General features: G+C 48.0%; 2 protein-coding genes across 2 annotated transcripts; one reads left to right on the forward strand and one right to left on the reverse strand.

Annotated features, from left to right (window-relative positions):
- The first annotated feature begins 286 nt into the window (after window positions 1–286).
- Window positions 287–3,767, forward strand: LOC118206220 (transcriptional activator protein Pur-beta). Its single transcript, XM_035378586.1, has one exon. It carries the CDS (start codon window positions 322–324, stop codon window positions 1,243–1,245), a length of 924 nt encoding a protein of 307 aa, XP_035234477.1. The 5' UTR covers window positions 287–321; the 3' UTR covers window positions 1,246–3,767.
- A 7,064-nt stretch (window positions 3,768–10,831) lies between these two features.
- On the reverse strand, window positions 10,832–17,570 carry ckap2l (cytoskeleton associated protein 2-like). Its single transcript, XM_035435817.1, has 9 exons — window positions 17,363–17,570; window positions 16,488–16,554; window positions 16,000–16,066; window positions 14,327–15,738; window positions 13,740–13,935; window positions 12,820–12,975; window positions 12,536–12,611; window positions 12,204–12,387; window positions 10,832–11,700 (listed from the first exon to the last, which is right to left on the reverse strand). Exons 1-9 carry the CDS (start codon window positions 17,400–17,402, stop codon window positions 11,409–11,411), a joined length of 2,490 nt encoding a protein of 829 aa, XP_035291708.1. The 5' UTR covers window positions 17,403–17,570; the 3' UTR covers window positions 10,832–11,408.
- Between the last annotated feature and the right edge of the window lie 288 nt (window positions 17,571–17,858).

The raw sequence follows: 17,858 nt of genomic DNA on the forward strand, positions 1-17,858 counted from the left end.
AAGTGTGACCAATGAGAAAATACAAAATGACGACAAATCTATCGTCACTGTCGACGAGAATGCGATTGCAAAACAGATTGGGAGAAATGGTTTATATGGTTTAGCAATTCTACGAATTATATCGATGGAGTCGAGTAAAATCGAAGTGACTGGCAACTAAAATGCACCTACTAGGAAACAACTGCGGTCTGTGCTGTTGTTGATTGGCAGATGTAAGGCCAATAAGTGCATAGTGGGCGGGACTCTGATGAAACTGCGAAGGGGGTGTGCACGGGAGGGGGAAGCTACGCAGAAGGGAGAAGCTGGCTGCTGGTGGCGAAGATGGCGGATGGAGACAGTGGGAGCGAGCGCGGTGGCAGTAGCGGTGGTGGAGGTGGTGGCGGAGGTGGAGGGGGAGGCGGCAGCGGGTTTCAGCACTTTCAGAGGGAGCAGGAGACCCAGGAACTGGCGTCAAAGCGCCTTGACATCCAGAACAAGCGATTTTACTTGGATGTAAAACAAAACGCGAAGGGCAGGTTCATCAAGATCGCCGAGGTCGGCGCCGGGGGCTCCAAAAGTCGTCTGACCCTTTCCATGTCAGTAGCGGCGGAGTTTCGTGACTACCTTGGGGACTTTATTGAGCACTACGCCCAACTTGGGCCCAGTAGCCCCGAGCAGATCGCTCAGTCCTCCGGTGGTGAGGACGGCGGGCCTAGACGGGCCTTGAAGAGTGAGTTCTTGGTCAGAGAAAACCGAAAATACTACCTCGATCTGAAGGAGAACCAGAGGGGGAGGTTTCTCAGGATCCGGCAGACCGTCAACCGTGGGCCTGGGTTCGGAGTGGGAGGAGGCCCCGGTGGCGGCATGCAGTCCGGTCAGACCATCGCCCTTCCCGCTCAGGGCTTGATAGAATTTCGAGACGCCCTAGCCAAGCTGATAGATGACTACGGAGGGGATGACGAGGAACTGGCCGGTGGCGGAGGAGCCGGGGGCTACGGCGAGCTTCCGGAGGGCACGTCCATCATGGTGGACTCCAAGAGGTTCTTCTTTGACGTGGGGTCCAACAAATACGGGGTGTTCCTCAGAGTCAGTGAGGTAAAGCCCAGCTACAGAAACTCAATTACTGTCCCCTTCAAAGCGTGGAGCAAGTTTGGGGGGGCGTTCTCTCGCTACGCAGAGGAGATGAAAGAGATCCAGGAGAGACAGAGGGATAAAATGTACGAAAGAAGAGAAGAATCCGAGGGCGACGACGTGGATGACGACTGATCTAGCTTGGTAGCTGGGTAGCTAGCTAGCTAGTTGCAATGCTGAAAGGTTCACTACAACGTGAGCAAAACGCAAAATATGAGAGAATATTACGTGCATGACGAATCGAACATTAAATACTAATATCGTGGAGTAAATAAAGTACATTTGACTGAGAAATATTGTCGTATAAAAAGAATTTTGTTTTTAAAAAGTTTAGGTGGATAGCTAGCTAACTAGCTAGCTAAAAATAGCTAGCTAGTAAGTAAAGAGATTTCCCATTGTTAAAATGTTTTTTACTGTCAATTCTAAATCTCCCCATGTAAACCAGCAACTCAGATTTCACAATAATCACAACACAGCAGCGTATTAAATCAGATTCTTTTGAAAATAGCTAGCTATATTTATAAAAATTTTACCTGGACCGGAAATATTAGCTAATATTATAAAGATTTGAAAGTATATAAAGTTATGTGCATACGTGTTATATTTAACAGAATGAGAGTTAAAAAAATTTTAAACCAACATCCAGTGTATTACTGTCTGCCAACGGCTAGCAGCTGCTAAATAGCCGGTGTAGGTGTCCAAAGTAATTCGTGAGAAAAGTTAGGGAGGAACAGTCGCATCGGGCTGGAGGCAAAACAGTGGTGCACGGTACGTGAAGCGAACAGAATAGGACTAAACCTAATGATTAGAAATAGGCTAATAACGCTACTTAATACTAACTGTGTAGCGACGGCACGCCTCTCAGCGCAATGAAAAACTGGAATGTGAGATTTGGGGGGGGGATCTCCACCGGAAAAGGTCCACCAGAATTGTTACATGGTAGCTCAACAAATACTTAAATTACACTCATGTGTCATCCAAGTTTGTGGATGTGGTTAGGAGATGGTGCTATTCTGTTACATTTAGCAAGCTGTCCAGGTTAAATTTTCACCAGTGGCACACAAGTCTGATTAAACCTTTCGTCATATCCGTTTAAATATAAAACGTAAACGAATATCATAGCTTCAAAATACTCTATGGAGTGCGGAGGATTTAACAAAGCTTCAGTCTTACATATGAGCAAGCGAAAGGAGTCACTTAAGAAGCCGGTAAGAGAAGAACCAGCACGCCGGGTCCTGAAGCAGCCCATGTGGTCCGAAAGTGCTGCCGGAACACGGATAATTTACCACTTCCTTCTGGAGTTTTATAAGGACTTACGACCGGAACTTTTAATGTTCTTAAAGAGTCACCTTTTAACTCTTCAGTTCACTCTAAGTACATTTGGACCTGCAGAGGCAAGCACCAGTGATTCTTTTATCTCCAAGATCGGTCGGACTGATTCATTGAGTACATGGAACAATTCAAGTTCGATCACAGTTGTACTTTGGACAGAAATGCATGGATGGATGGTTAAAGATTCAGAAAAGAGTATACTTTAAAAGAAAATAACTTTGAACAAACCAGCATAGAATTATTTTTAAATACCTAAAAGAAAAATATATATGAATTACAGAATTATGAATTCTTGCAGAACATGCTTATTTGATCTAGGCATGCAGATAATTTGTCCAGGAGGGTTTTTTCCTTTTATCCTTCAGCTTTCTTTTATTCTGAGAATGAATGGAAGAGTTTAGCGCCTCTATAGTTAAAGAATTTAACTGTATACTTTAAACTGTTTACTTAAGACGTTATTAGAGCCTTTTTATCTTGTCCACTTACCCTAGACATCTAAGCCAATTTTCCAAATTATATATTGAACAGTTTTTTCCCCCCCCTCCCCATTCTAAAGTGTGTAGCTTGATAAGTTCAAGCTACATGTTAATTTAGCACAAAAGATAACTTGAGGGAATCCAATGTGACATTGGGTCCTTTTTTTTAAAAGTATTTTAAAATTGCGCATGCCTGTTCCGGTTCGGAGCTGCCTTGTGTTAATTTATTGCTTATTCTGGTTACTGTATGTTGGTATTAATCAACCATAGACCTTTTAAGGTTTTTTTTTCTTTTTATTTTTGTGAAGAAACTATATATTGAAATCAAAACAGAAAAGCAACAAAGAGTTTACAGGGCAACATTGAACTCTCGTGGCATACATAACTATTTCCCATTACAAACTGAGGTGACTCTTCAGAACAACATACAACAGTACCTCATTGATATCAAAATTTAAAGAAATATAGTAAAGCAATGATTTTCTGACAGGTTAGAGTGTGTGTTTAGTGTTAATTTCTTTGCCACGTGTTGTTGCACTTTAAAAAAAAAAAGAAAAGAAAAAAAAATCTCACTGTTGACATTTAGCTTGATGTGAACCTTTCCTTTACATTTTAATTTAATTTTACTCTCCTCCACAGCAAAGAATTTGTCGTACAACCGTATGGGAGCAATAGTTTTTATTTTATTTTTTATTATTGTTTTTACTATATATATGAGTTTTAACAACATCCTTATTCCTGTACTGTGTTAGGTGAAATGGCAGCTGTTTCAGTCGTGTGTTCTGCTGTAAAACTCTATCAAGTTTCTTTCAGTAATAAATAAATAAATTCTTTGCTGAGGAAAACGGACTTAACTTTCCAGGAAAGGTTGGATATGTTTTTTAAGATGGAAGACGAGAAGATCTGAGGGTGGAATTACAGGGGGTGACGAAAGTAGCCGCTTTCACAGAAGCCGGAGAGCCTCTGCAGTGGAACTGCTTGGCCACTAGTAGTCGCCAAAGCTGCGCAGAGTTTTGTGCTCGTTTGAGCGGATTGGGTGCGTGCCTGGAGCAGTTAAACGCGGAATCGAGGCAGCCGCGGAGACCGGGCTGCCAACCGACGCTGCAGCAGGCCGTAAATTTTATTTTCAGGAGGCACGGAGAGGCTGACCTTGTCCTGTGAACCGCAGGTATAAAATCAGATTCGTTTCTGTGGGCATAATGGCTCGGGTGTGGAAAGTGACTCAGACCAGAGTCGTTTCTGGTCTCTTAAGGGAAGTCTCAAATTTAGGAGTCGGAAGAGAAATTGCCAAGCATTTTTGTGTGTATGAGTGTTTGGCTCACTTTCTAAAAGCCTTTATTAAGGGTTCCGGGGAATGGTTTCTAAGTGGTGAGATGGTAATCGGAAGAAGAGAGACGCCTTGAAATGGAAATCATCGATCGAGCAGTGAGCTCTAGGCTTTGCGCAGACTTATTACTGGTGCTGTGTACGTGGATAGGAGCTTTCATCTTGGGGGTGGGGTGGTTTTCAAAAGGTGTTTCAATTCAGAAAGATATCCGGAGTGAGAACAGAACTTCCATCTGTCTTTTTTTTTTTTTTTTTTTTTTTACACACACCAAGAAGCAGACACAGACCTCTCCCATGTTGTTTTTGCACCAGGGATACTACACTAGCAGGAACTGTCAGACTTAAATTTTAATCATCTACATATCAGAGGACTTCAGCAGATTTAGGGACAGAGACAACGGAGAGACTGTTAAATTAGAGGGGACTACAGTGGGTGGCAGGTGCAAAAAAAATAAAATAAATATATATAAATAAAAGCTAACAAAGAATGACAGCAGGAGCAGCTGTTGCTGGAATTCTTCACGTGTGTCCCACCCCCCCACCCACCCGCCAGCCCCCAGCCCCCAGCCCCCAGCTGTTCTCTACGCAACAAAACTGCTGTTAAATGGGAGGGAGGGAACTGCAGAAAAGTGCTGGAGGGTGGGCAGGGTGTTGGAAATGAACACGCTTTTGTAAAATGTATTCATGCATCATGACGCGGGATTACAGAGTCAGCTGGATAACAGTGCTGAGTAAAACCTGGAGTAAACTCCATTCACTTCAGTCCATGCTCCAGATTTGGGAGGGTTCTGGGTTTTACTCCGGGTTTGCAGTCATCCAGCTAACTCCGTAATCCTGCTTCATTAAACAGCACCCCTGGCTCTACCCATTTTAGTACATTGTTCACATAAGATCTGTTTATGCACATTCATGACTGCGACTGGGGTGTGTTTGAGACGGCTGGAAGCCAGACTCCTCAAACGGCCCCGAGTGGCCAAATTTACACGTCACTACTGGGCGAGCGTGCGTGTGATTCTCTGTATGTTGTGTGTGTGCGCGTGTGTGTGTGTGTGTGATTCTCCGTACGTTGTGTGTGTGTGTGTGTGATTCTCTGTACGTGTGTGTGTGTGCGTGTGTGTGATTCTCCATACGTTGTGTGTGTGTGTGTATGATTCTCTGTACGTGTGTGTGTGTGCGTGTGTGTGTGATTCTCCGTACGTTGTGTGTGTGTGTGTGTGTGTGTGTATGATTCTCTGTACGTGTGTGTGTGTGTATGATTCTCCGTACGTTGTGTGTGTGTGTGTGTGTGTGTATGATTCTCCGTACGTTGTGTGTGTGTGTGTATGATTCTCTGTACGTTGTGTGTGTGTGATTCTCTGTACGTGTGTGTGTGTATGATTCTCCGTACGTTGTGTGTGTGTGTGTGTGTGTGTGTGATTCTCCGTACGTTGTGTGTGTGTGTGTATGATTCTCCGTACGTTGTGTGTGTGTGTATGATTCTCCGTACGTTGTGTGTGTGTGTGTGTGTATGATTCTCTGTACGTGTGTGTGTGCGCGTGTGTGTGTGTATGATTCTCTGTACGTGTGTGTGTGTGTATGATTCTCCGTACGTTGTGTGTGTGTGTGTATGATTCTCCGTACGTTGTGTGTGTGTGTGTATGATTCTCTGTACGTGTGTGTGTGTGTGTGTGTATGATTCTCTGTACGTTGTGTGTGTGTGTGATTCTCTGTACGTGCGTGTGTGTGTGTGTGTATGATTCTCTGTACGTGTGTGTGTGTGTGTGTGTATGATTCTCTGTACGTTGTGTGTGTGTGTGTGTGTGTATGATTCTCTGTACGTGCGTGTGTGTGTATGATTCTCTGTACGTGTGTGTGTGTATGATTCTGTACGTTGTGTGCGTGTGTGTGTGTGTGTATGATTCTCTGTACATTGTGTGTGTGTGTGTGTATGTGTGTGTGTGTGTGTGTGTGTGTGTATGTGTGTGTGTGTGTGTGTGTGTATGTGTGTGTGTGTGTGTGCGCTGCTGGAGGAGCGGTGGGGGTAGAGCAGCACACGCAGGCTGTGCGGTTTGTTGGCAGCTGCGGGCCGGACCGAGCTGCTCAGCTGTGCCGTTCTGTCAGCGGGGGATGACGGACAGGAAGTGGCGGTCCGGCTAAGAGCGGGCCGGTCAGCGTAAACCCTGGAGGTCTCTCGCCTTAACCGCGGCACGCGGCATTTTCACCCGCGCCAGTGTCCTCTTGGCCACTCGAATACATTTAGCTGTGCTTCATAAAAGGAAGGGATCCCATTCAAGCAACAAACAGGATGTGATTGTAGGAAAGGGTGGATTTCAGTAGAGACTCGTTCATAAGCGCTGAAATGATTTATAAACCCATCCTGATGTTGCAAGTTGGTTAGCAGAGAGTAAAACTGGTTGCTGTTTGTCTCCATTGCAAGACATAAAGCGGTTATCTTTGCAACTGTATTTTGTGATTATGGAAAATGTGTGTCATATGATGCAGCAGTAAACTGCCAAGTGATCATTTCTCTGTCACAGTAATAACTATTTTAAATGTGAAAAATCTGCTAGAGACAGTCATGTTGCAATTGCATACTTCTCTTGGATTGGGATTCATAATATTCAAGCATTTAGTTAAAAAAAAAAATTCTTTAAATGGAAAGTTGCTTTTCCTGTACCTGAAATGGTTCTGACTATTTTGGATCAGCCTCAGTCAGTAAACGCTGCTCTCACAGCCTGCTCTGTAACAGACAGCCTCAGTCAGTAAACGCTGCTCACACAGCCTGCTCTGTAACAGACAGCCTCAGTCAGTAAACGCTGCTCACACAGCCTGCTCTGTAACAGACAGCCTCAGTCAGTAAACGCTGCTCACACAGCCTGCTCTGTAACAGACAGCCTCAGTCAGTAAACGCTGCTCACACAGCCTGCTCTGTAACGGACAGCCTCAGTCAGTAAACGCTGCTCTCACAGCCTGCTCTGTAACAGACAGCCTCAGTCAGTAAACGCTGCTCACTCAGCCTCAGTCAGTAAACGCTGCTCACTCAGCCTCAGTCAGTAAACGCTGCTCTCACAGCCTGGTCTGTAACAGACGCCCTCAGTGACCCCCTCTCTGCCTGGAGCGCGTGGCTGCAGGAGCTGGGACTGGGAGCAGCCCAAGGGCATCCAACACCCCAACGGGCGTCCCGCCAGACAGCGACGGGTTATTTCCCATGCTGCACCTGACCTCCCGCTGAGCTGACGCCACAACGATCCCCTGTGCCCATCTGTCTGTCCGTCCGTCCGTCCGTCTGTCTGTCTGTCTGTCCGTCCGTCCGTCCATCTGTCACGGGAGACTGGCAGCGCGATGACATCACCTGGACAAGGCAGCACGTGCAGCGAAAGAGTCAGGAAACCATGGCGATAACCTTCCCCGGAGATTGAGGTGTCGTCACAGACCCCCCCCCCCCCCCCCCACACGACTGTAAATTATGCATCCACTTCCAATTCGATAGCGTGACTGAAACAGAGCGGTTACCGTTCTACGAAACAGAATTCTGCCGCTGCTTGAACTTCTGGTGACCTCTGAAAGCCAGTGCGGCACATGCTGTATATTTGTACTCACTGCCACAAGAAATGCACTAGATTTACTAAAAGGCCAACAAAACACTGGCTTTTTCAAAGCTTCAAAACAACAGAAAAAAATGCAAATGCAGGGAGTCAATCGACTGAACCTTGATCAACAGGATCTACAACTAAAGAAAATAAAGCAGTAAGAGAACTCATCTCTTGGCAACTTTAAATATAAAATATATACAATTTATATAAGGTACACAAATGGATCACTAGCGGCTAGGGAAGGTGAGACAGTCATATGGATCTGCAGTAAAAGAACATTAAATTGTGAATGGACCTATCACTAGCAGACTGCTAGCAGGTTTTCTGGCAAGACCAATAGGCACTTGGCTAGCTGGGTCTGGTATAGCAAATTGTTTTGAATAATATGACATCATATATATTCTTGCATTTATGAAAATATTATCCAATTGAAGCAGGCACACAAGCATTTATGGAGTGACATCAGTTGCTGACAGATGGTGATCCACAAATAATGGGGAGATATACACTTGTGTGCTCAAAATTCTGCTGTGTTTCACAACCCTTTCAAGTACACTGCCAGTATAGTAGCCACAAATTGTGATTATGTTTTATGCACTGACAGGTGAGCTTTACTGGATGTCATGCACAATGTACAAGGTCTACATAAATCCTGAATACCCTGGTCTACAGTGACACTGGAGCGCGCATTTTAGATGAGAAGAGGTGCAGATCCGTGTCTGTGAGCGCTGACCTTGACTTGCCCTCTGAGCTGAAGTTTTGTGGAAAAAAATGCTTACACATCATTTCATACGTGAGAAAAAAAAAAAAGCAGCACAGAATGTTTTAACGTGCTTATGTAAGAGCTTTGCGCATGTGATATATATTGTGTGCCTGGTGTGCGTTTATCCAGATTCATGCGAGCACACCCCAACATGTTGAAGTGAGCGTTTGCGAGAGATAAACATTTCAGTACCGAGACAGACACCAGACCCCCTGCCGTGTCTCCTCTTTAGCTTCCCTAATGCTTAACTTAATAAATCCACCGCCGCCCATAGCAACAAGCCCACCAATCCCGGCCCTGGCAGCAGAGTTCCCTGGCATGAGGCAGAGAGACGGAGCGCAGAAACCAATAAAGCAGAGAAAAAAGAAGAGAGGGGGAAAGAAGAGAGGAAAGGACGGAGCGGACAGGGGGAGCTGTTCGCTGAGGGGATCCCGCGCGCGTCAGAAGCAGCCCTGGCCTCTCCGCGCGGCGCCGGCGCTGAGCTATATTTAGCCGGTGTTGCCATGAGCCAGGAACGCGCGCGCCAGCGCTCACATGCCTGCGTGTGCGCACGCACACACACACGCACAGCCACACACACACACGCACAGCCACACACGTGGGCACACTCAACATATACACACACACACACACAGCCACACGCACATGCGGGTGGGCACACACACACACACACACTCGACACACGCACGTACACACACGGGCACACTCGACACACACGTATGCACACACACACACACAGCGACGCACACACACACGCGCGCACACACAACCATACGGGCACGCTCGATGCACACACACGTGGGCACACACACACACACGGGCACGCGCTCACACACACGGGCGCACACACACACACAGCCTCACACCGCACATTCAGGCCAGTGCTGAACACAGTGCAGGAGACTGGTGTGGAGAGCACACAGCGTGTGATTCACAGATCCAAATGCAAATCACAGTTCTGCAGTTAAGAAGCTTATTTTACATTTCTGCGGCGGCATCTCATTTCACAGCGACGGCTAAGACACCGATGGCACACTTGAAAGCATACTGATAAAACACACACACACACACACACACACACACACACACACACACACACACACACACACACACACACACACACACTCTCTCACACACACACACACACACACACACACACCACACACACACACACACACACACACACACACACACACCACACACACACACACACACTCTCTCTCTCACACACACACACACACACACACACACACACACACACACACACACACACACACACACACACACACACACACACACACACACACAAAATCTCCCTCTCTGTCAAAGGAAAGCCCATGCTATAAGATTGTTGTATTTTGTACTTTGTGAGAATTCAATGGCTCTGGACATTTTTAGAGTGATGGAGGCCACACAGAGGCTGAATCCTGTACACTGAATAGTGAATACCGTCAACAACATTTTGTTCATGCACAAAGCGTTGGCCTACAGCCAATGAGTGAGCCGATGGGAGAGCCAATGAGGTCAGCAATGCTGTCCTACCCTGTCCGTTTCCAGGTCATCTCTGGTAACCATCCGCCACATCTACACAGGGACAGGTCTGTGGGAAGCACACAGTACTAAATAAGTAAACAAACCATCATCATACATTTTGGATGAAGTCAAAAGGCACAAATCAAAACGGTTTGTTTAGCACTTGCTCTTGCAGCATCTCCTACTTCGCAACACAATTTGGGCGTGCTGGGAACATACAGTTCCTACCGTTCTCTTTTAGTTTTGAAACCATAATCACTTTTTTTTTTTTTAATTCACAGTATGATTTATTAGTTTTATCCCTCCATATTTAACACAATGATGGTTAATAACTCAAAAATCGATCCAGAAAATAAATAACAGAAAAGGAAATATTTTCTTGATAAATATGTTTAAAAAAAACTCTTGTGTAACAATTGCATTTAATTATATTGTGAATCCTTCCGTATAACATTAAACAAAAAGCCAGTGTCTCTGGGCGGGCAAAGTTTAGGTTGGCCTAATTTTGAGCCTAATTTGAAGTCCTGCACTTGCTCTTTTCAGTTTGAGTGCTTCAACAATGCAGTACCAGATAAGGCCACATGTAGGCAGCACAGTTCAACAAAAAGCTGTACTCCTCCTCACGCCCTCACTCCCGACCCCCCCCACCGCTCGTAACCCCCCCCACCGCTCGTAACCCCCCCCACTTTTTTATATATTGCTCACTCCCACGTACAGCATTGCATAAACCAGTTTTAATTAATCTCCAATAATACAATCGTCAAAGGCAAAGGACACATATAAAACAGTTCAAATAATTCATCCATAATAACACGCTTAAATACATTTTTAAAAAAAATTACATACAGCATATTTACATTTAAAACATAAAAAAGAAGCAGGACACAGTGGTATTTTACACATTGCTGACATATTGCTCCATGAATTCAAAGCAGCAGGGTGGCACTCATGCTCTGGATAGGGTAAGATAGCGGCGTTAATGCACTTTAACTGCACTTCCAACATCCGCAAAGCACTTCCACCCCAAACCACTTAGGCATGCTGTTAGGACAGGATGTGGAAAATGGCGCCTAGCTAAGTTTAAAAACGGTATCCGGCTTATAATACCCTTATATATTAACCAAATGTAACTGTCCAATTGTATATTTTGACCTGCTTATCTTGTATGACCAGCCACGGGCCTTCAGGCTGGGCTTCCACTGACGAAGGCAGCTGAGTGGCTTAGGAGTGACAGACCCTTTAATTGGTTCACACTTGACCAATAGTAAAAGTGTGTGTCTAAGCCCCGCCCAGCCCTCACACCCCAGGCCCGGAGGTGTACTGCAGCTGGATTTGGACCTGGTCCCTCAGCGCCTCGTTCTCCCTGTAGACGTAGAGCGGGGAGCCGTGCTCTTCGTCCCCTCGGCCCTCGTCCTCCTCCTCGGCCAGCAGGTCCCGGAAGGAGGCCACGCAGGGGTCGTGCTCCCGGAGAGCGGCGGGGTAGCGGGGGGCCGACCGCTCGATCCGCACCGAGCGCCGCACTGGGGTGAAGAAGCGCAGCTCCTGTCCGTCAAGCGTCACGGGCTCCTGCGATTGGCTCCTCCGGCCCCTGCACAGCACACCAGCCGTCAGCTACGTGCTAGCATGCAGCCCGAGCACCTTTGGTTAGCGCCTCATCACTTTCCGTTTTGAGCAAATCGCGGACAAAATCACAGAATCTGGGTTTAACGGTGGAATTTGCTCTATATCTTGTCACTAAACGGGGCCATTTTGTGATATCTCTGTTATAAAGTACAGAACTAGAAGATTTTCACCTGTATGTAGGGTAAGCTTACTAGATAACTGGCCCGATCTCGGAAGCTTAGTAGCTTCTCGTAATCACATACGTAGCCAGCTTGCCGACTTTGTTTCATTACATCTTTGTTACGTCATTACTGTCTACAAACTTTGAAGGGGTCTATAAAAGCCAGCTGTACCTAGCCAGGGCCTTTGAGGCCTAGTCCATAAGCAGGCAGTCCTCACTAAAGACCACGGCCATAAATTCTCAGTTCTAGCTCATGAAACTACAGACAGCGGCGTTTTGGGCGTTTGCGAGGGGCGGCGGGGACGCACCCGGGCGTAGCCGTGATCTTGTACTTCACCACAGACGAGCCCCCCTTCGCCCCACAGATCAGAGCGCTCGTGGCCCGGGGGGTCACGGGGTCGACGGCAGCGGGCTGCTGGGCCTCTTCCTCCTCATCATCCTCTTCCTCCTCATCGCCCTTCTTTCCTTCACCCTCGGACGCACTTGGAGACCCTTTAAAGATCCAAAAATGAAATCAACCGTTTTAAATTCACAACAGCTGCCGTATGACACTAGATTGTGGCCAGTGGATGAAAAAGTACATTTCCTGCCCAGGTCAGAAACACGATCAGGATCTGTGAGAATCTGAAGCCCCACTGACCTCCGACTCCCTCAGCCGACATTTCTTCCTTCTTCTTTAGAATCTCAAACACCACGACCCGCAGCTCGTCCACTGGCTGAGAGAGAGCGAGAGAGAAAAACTCAGAATCCCATAATCCTCAGGAAAAAACTACATGTTTCAGGGTCAGGAGAAAGGCTGACTGTGGACTGACACTGTAGAGCATCTGTCTCCTCATATTCCCAATTTCAAAAATCTTGATCATCATCAATGCCATTTCAGGGAGACATCTGTTTCTCACATCCTGCAGAAAAACATCCCCTCACCTCCATCACCACGCGCACGGCCTCCTCGAACAGCGGGAGCACCTCCAGCTCCCCCTCCCGCTCCATCAGGCGCGCGCGGCAGATCCAGTACTTGGCGAACTTCTGCGCCATGGGCACCCGAGAGAGCACCTGCTGCACCTGCTCTGAGCAGCAGCCCTACGGGACACACACACACGCACACACACACACACACACACACGCACACGCACGCACACACACACACACACACACACACACACACGCACACACACACACACACACACACACGCACACACACACACACGCGTCACACACACCACACACACACACACGCACACGCACACACACACAGACACGAACACACACACACACGCACACGCACACACACACAGACACGAACACACACACACACACACAGACACATGCACAGACACACACACACACACGCACACGCACACACACACACACACGCGCGTCACACACACCACACACACGCACAGACACACACACACCACACACACACACACACCACGCACACACCACACACACACACGTGCCACACACACCACACACACACACACGCACAGACACACACACACACTTACACACACACACACACCACACGTGCCACACACACACACACACACACACAGACACACAGACACACACAGCGAGTCAAAACTGGCCCGAGGGGTTTAACTTGACCTCAGTCACAATTACATTCACACTAACCATCAGTTATGGCAACCGTATATCCGGTCTGTAACAGGGATTTACAGTCGCTCAGACTAAAATCTGACGTTTTACAAGCAGATCTTTTAATGACTGAGTATTCTGTACGAATATTCTTTGCTCCAGTGATGAAACCTCGAGCCAGACCTCCATTGTAACAAACGGTACACACGTACAGGGACAACAGAAATGCCGATCGGTGGCGTTACCTCCTGGAGCAGCTTAACGCAGTCGGTGAGCGAGCGGTCGATGTTGTAGACCAGGCTCTGGGCCTCCTCCTCCTCCTCCATGGCGGTCCAGTAGTGCTGGGGGGTGGCGGCCATCTTCCTCGCGCGCGGGCGAACAGGCATGGGCGGCCGTTTGTACGAAATGCCCTTCGATCGGCGCCACTCCTGCAGCTTCTGCCTGTAACAGGGAGCGACGGAAATCAAAGGGCTGAAAACGACCCGTTAAAATTTCCAAAACGGAAACCTTTCTTCCCCCCCCCCCAATAAGTAATAACCACTTGTTTCACACCCAAGGGTTACCAGTACATTACTTACATTTAGGACAAAAATGAACTGTAAAAAAAGTCATGACTAGGTCTACATGAAGAAACTCCATTTCACAATCACTTTACCATCCATTTTCATCATGCCTAATACTGGGGGCATTTAACAGGGATTACCTACAACCACTAATACAGGCACACCCACCAACACCTCTCCCTCTATGGTGATTTACAGGTCAGACTCAGTACAGTTAAGACCCCAGACACACTGGCGGGCTCCCTCAGTAAACGCGCAGGGGAACTCACATCCTCTCCTCCTGCGCTGTCGTCATCTTCCTGTCCCGGGGCGGGGCGGTGCCAATGATGTCAGGCCCCGCCCCCCCCGTCCGCGCCGGAGTCTTCAGGTCCGCGGGCCGGAGGGGCTGGCAGGACTGCCTGGCGGAGCGGGGCACGGTGGAGGGGGGCATGGTGGAGGGGGCCGCGTTTGGTGCAGCGACATCGCCGCCGTCTCCTTTCCTCTCCCCCTGCGCCCCGCTCCCGGCCAGCCGCCGCCCCCGCCGCATTTCGGTCATGGCCTGGCGCACCGCCCTCTGCAGCGCCGTGACCCGCTGCCCCTCCCCGGCGTCGCCCGCGCGGCCGGCGGTCGCTAGGCTACGGCCGCCCGCCCGACCCCGCTGGGGGGCGGCTGCTTTCGGGCCGGGCCTCGGCGGCTGGGAGGGGCGCTGGGCCGGGCGTGCCGAGGCTCTGGCGGATTCGGCTCCGGGTTTGCTCAGAGAAGCCGCAGCCGTGGTGGGGAGAGACTGAGCGCGCTCCGCGGGTCTGGACCCGGCGCTCCTCAAAACAGGCCCGCCCCGTCCCGCCGGCCCGGCAGCCCTCTTCTGGAGCGCCCCGCAGCGCGTCTGGGTCCCCGTGGGGCCCGGAGCGGACCTCCTCTTGGAGGAGACCTCGGTGGGAATGGCGGGGGCTTTTGGGGCAGGCGCGCGCACAGCGGGGGGGCCCCTGGCCGGAGGGGCCTTACCGGGGCCCGGTTTGGACGAGGCGGTCGCGGCGGGGCCCGTTCTCGGCGGGGCGGCGGTGACGCGGCCCGTACTGGCCGGGGCGCTCTCGCGGGAACGCGTTTTGAACGGGGCGCTGGCGCTGGGGCGTGTCCTGGCGGGAACCGCCGTGTTACCGCGTGCTTTCGACAGGGCGCTGGCGCTGGGGCGCGGCCCGGCAGAGTGCAATCCGGGCCGGGTGGCGGCGGAGCCGCTGGGGCGTGTCCTCGCCTGGGCGGTTGCCGCGGGGACCGTTTTAGCTAAAGCAGACGCTACAGGCGCAGTTCTGGCAGAAGTCGCTGCAGTTGGAACGGGCCGTAGTCTACTCCGGGACTCTGTGGCAGGCCTCCCTGTTGTGGCTGCTCTGGAACCACTTCTGGATGATGTCACGGTGTGAGCGCCTGCTCCGATTGGATCGGCCACGCTGCAGGCTTTAGTGGCTCTGAGGGCTGCCGCTGGGCCTGGAAGAGCACGGGGGGGCTGTGGTCTAGCCCGGGCGGTGGCAGCAGGGCACGCGCCAGCTGGAGCAGGCAAGCGGGGGCACTCGGGGGCACGAGCGGCGAGAACGTTTGCAGAAGAAGAGAGAGGCTGTCTGGTGGCTCCAGCGGAGGACTGGGGCTTCGGCTTCTCAGCCAACTGCAACCTTGGAGGCTCTCTGCCCTGGTTCTCTTTTCCCTCGACAGCCTGCAATGGACAATGACATGATATCACTGTACAGCATGTGATCAATGACATCACTGTACAAGATGGGATAATTTTATGTAATCTGCTTGGAACGACTAACTGAAAAAGATATGTTATAAACATAAACACGAGGTTATATACAATGCATGGTATATGAAGAGACTGACGAACATTCTCTAGAGACTAATGGTGACCGCACACATGTACATGGTACAGAAACTTGACTAACCCAAACAAAAAGGGAAATAAACCTGTACTTACATTGCTGGTTTTTGAACAACTTCCCTCTGGCTTTTTGTGTTTAATGGTGTCATCTCGCAGGTAAGGTCTTAGAGGAGATGCAAGGTATGAGGGGTAAAAAACGAATTAGAAAATGTCCTTAGCAGGATGTATGAACTACAATGGCAAACATCATAGCATCACTAACAATGATCTGGCGCTTCATCTACATGCATGGAGTCTTTAGTGACAGGCATTCCATAATTATCACGTACCTAAGGTATGGTTTATTTCCACCACAGTGGAAAACAATGAAACATTCTGCAAAAAACTGAGTAGTTGTAAAACACCTTAACAGTAGTGTTCAGAGACCCTGGACTGTGAGGATCCTGAAAGAATAGCCTCGTCTCTGTATCGGTTCTGGCTAAAAGCTTGGCAACAGAAAATACCTATCTCTTCTTGAATAATAATAAAGTAAGCAGCAAGGTCCCAGAAACGGGGTTTGGCCAAGCTTTGCTTATCCTGCTTACTTTGGGTTGGGAGGCTTCAGTTTGCCTTTAGCTGCAAGATACTCCATTAACTTCTGCTTGCGCATTTCTTTGGGACAAAGAAGGGGAAAAAAACATTTTAGCTGTAAAAGACATTTAAAGGTATAACATTTCGTGGTCTCTTAAATTACATGACGCAAGACTGCAAGAAGATTTAAAAAATCGCTGGAAAACAGCACAAAGCCAACCAATACAAATCAGTCAGTCTGTCAAATCAGACTTGGCTGACGTTAACACACACATTTGCAAGGCATTACGCATATTTACGATCTAATATGTCTAATATACGTAGCTAACTAGATACAGCTAGTCTTCCTTTGCACTGATGATGGCAACAGATACGAATAAACATGGTAAGCTAGCAGTGAGGAATATAACTGGGGTGTTCATAAGTGTTATGGACTCAAGTCACGCACCGTTTAGGTTATCATGCAAATGTCAAACTGAAATGCTGCTAAAAGTTTTTTTTTTTGACATGACACAACATCACTTGACATGAGAACGTACAACGTGCGAATATGCACACTTTAAACTATAAAACAATGGACTGACTCAAACTACCTTTACTGTATACGATCAACCACAACAAAAGTTACCAGGAAACATCGGAATGTTCACTTCAATGAATGTAGCGAGCTAGTTAGTTTGCTGGCTAGCTAACATTTAGACTACCAGATTGATGACAAACCAGCGGAAAACATAATTGTCAGAAAAGATAAGTACTCTTCACACCAAACGACATATCATTTAATTACCCAGATGCTACCGCATACCCAACTAGCTAGCTAGTCTAACTGATGCTAACCGAGTAGCCAGTTAGCCGCTATCGTTGCATCCGAACAAAAAAGAATAAATACCCAGTCGAGAAAGTTTTCGAACGGCATCATCCTCATTCATCGTGGTAGAATTTCTGAAAATAGCTATTAGATTTTTTTTAGCGATGTGCGGTTGGAATGCAGCTACTTGTGTAGCTAATGTTTGCTAACTGTCTATCGGTAGATACAAATCTTTACGGTTACTTCCACACTGCCAGCAAAGAATCACTAGTTCGAAATTGCCGCAATAGGCAACGCCCCCTTTGTTTTATTGGCTAGTTCGAAAATTTGAACGAAACATTTGGTTACGTCACTAAATTGTATTTATGTACTTCAGTTTACTATGTAACGCCGATTAATTTTTATAGATTTTAATTAATGTTCACGGTATACAACATGCATTTTGAACAGGTATTTTGGTCCAAGTTTTAAGTAAGCGTCGGTAGCCTTCATACAGGTAACTACAGTAGCATAAACTATAATAACTACAATGTTCATTGGATATAATGTAATGTTGCCTAATGATGGCAGTTTATAT

This window comes from Anguilla anguilla, chromosome 10 (genome assembly GCF_013347855.1).
Source record: "Anguilla anguilla isolate fAngAng1 chromosome 10, fAngAng1.pri, whole genome shotgun sequence".
Taxonomy (NCBI): domain Eukaryota; kingdom Metazoa; phylum Chordata; class Actinopteri; order Anguilliformes; family Anguillidae; genus Anguilla; species Anguilla anguilla.